Source organism: Nestor notabilis, unplaced genomic scaffold, assembly GCF_000696875.1.
Source record: "Nestor notabilis isolate BGI_N333 unplaced genomic scaffold, ASM69687v1 scaffold5800, whole genome shotgun sequence".
NCBI classification, from domain to species: Eukaryota; Metazoa; Chordata; class Aves; order Psittaciformes; family Psittacidae; genus Nestor; species Nestor notabilis.
In genome coordinates, this window is record NW_009909600.1 from 64,418 (window position 1) to 65,787 (window position 1,370).

The window sequence follows — 1,370 nt, forward strand, 5'->3', positions numbered from 1 at the left end:
GAAAGCTGCTCAAGGTCAAATGACTTTAATTCCCATTCATATCTGTGTTGCAATTAAAAAAAAAACAAATTGATCTGGAAAGAATTGTATGGATAGTACCTTCTTAACTGAGTACCTGTGAACTACGTTTAAGGTCAAAAGAGAGCAGCTGTGAAAACACATTGAGTGAAATGTAGATAGGTACCAAAATGCAAATTTAAGGGTTGATGGATAGACAGGTAAAAGCATGGGCCTGCACTTTGATGCATGATTCTTCAAACTAAACACAGGATTAAAAAAAGCTAAAAACAAACATAAAATGAAGATGTTATATTCTCATGATATGGCACAAACAGGGCTCTCCTTGATTCTTCCGCATTCTTGATCAACCAATAACTGTCAGTGTGGCTTTTTCATTGGCCTTTTTTCCAAATAAATTTACTTTTGTGAGCATCAAACTAGCCATCAGACAGAAGCACATCACAATATGGGACTGGTGTGTAAATCTACTATCTCTTCTCCACGAGTGAAAGCAAGAATGTAGTTACTAATATGACATCTTATAGAATGTGGTAGAAAAACATTCAACTGTAGAAACTCAGCTGCAGTGTACCAGCATTAGAATTACTAGCTAGAGAACCCAGTATTGACAGTTTGAAACTGTTTGGAGGGTGGTCTGGGAGGTTCCTGCCCTCTGGTTACTTCCATTTCCAGACAGTGAGCAGCTTGGCCCAAACTGGCTTGGTATTTTGGAGCCAGTAACTGCTTTGCACCAGATTCAGCCTGTGAAATATCTGTTGAGAACCATTGTCACAACAAAGGCTTTTAGGGAGAAGCTCAGTGTCTACAGATTACTCTGTGGAAGATCCTGTAAGATCATTGCAGCATGAAATTACTTGAAATTTCACATGGGTATCTGCAGGAATCAGTTGGGTAGGGATCATAATCATACAGCATATGTTTTTCTTTGTGGATTTTTGTTTGAAAACTGCTAAAGATTGGTATACCAATGTGAAAAATATCATTTATATGAATGTGAAACTCTGTTTAAAAAATTCCTATACAGCTAGTCAGAATTGTTTGAAATGGAAAATATTAATTGCTGAAGACCACTTATAAAGATTATGTGAGACTGAAAAAATCATGGTTTTTTTCACAGCTATTCTCTTTTCCTCCTTCCTAAAAGGAACACTTCCTTTAAGATTGGGGGTTTGTTTATTTTTATATTAATCTACCTGATGGATAAAATCATGCTTGTCACTGTCATTCATTGGATGTTTGACTTTGGTATAGGTTTACGGGTAAACTCCAGATTATGGTACACCAAGGAAAGTATTTTTCAAAATGGAACCTCTCAAACTATATTGAAAGGTTCTTATTCTCTCTTTCCC

At 36.4% G+C, this 1,370-nt stretch overlaps 1 protein-coding gene across 1 annotated transcript in view; it reads left to right on the forward strand.

Moving 5' to 3' along the window:
* The window catches only part of PDE3B (phosphodiesterase 3B, cGMP-inhibited), a gene marked incomplete at its 5' end in the record, with an annotated part of 86,736 nt that overhangs the window by 64,375 nt on the left and 20,991 nt on the right, over positions 1-1,370 (forward strand). Inside the window, one exon of the mRNA XM_010012030.1 lies at positions 1-4. This exon is cut by the window's left edge and continues 248 nt beyond it. Coding sequence (XP_010010332.1) covers positions 1-4 — 4 coding nt within the window. The remainder of the gene's footprint in view (positions 5-1,370) is intronic.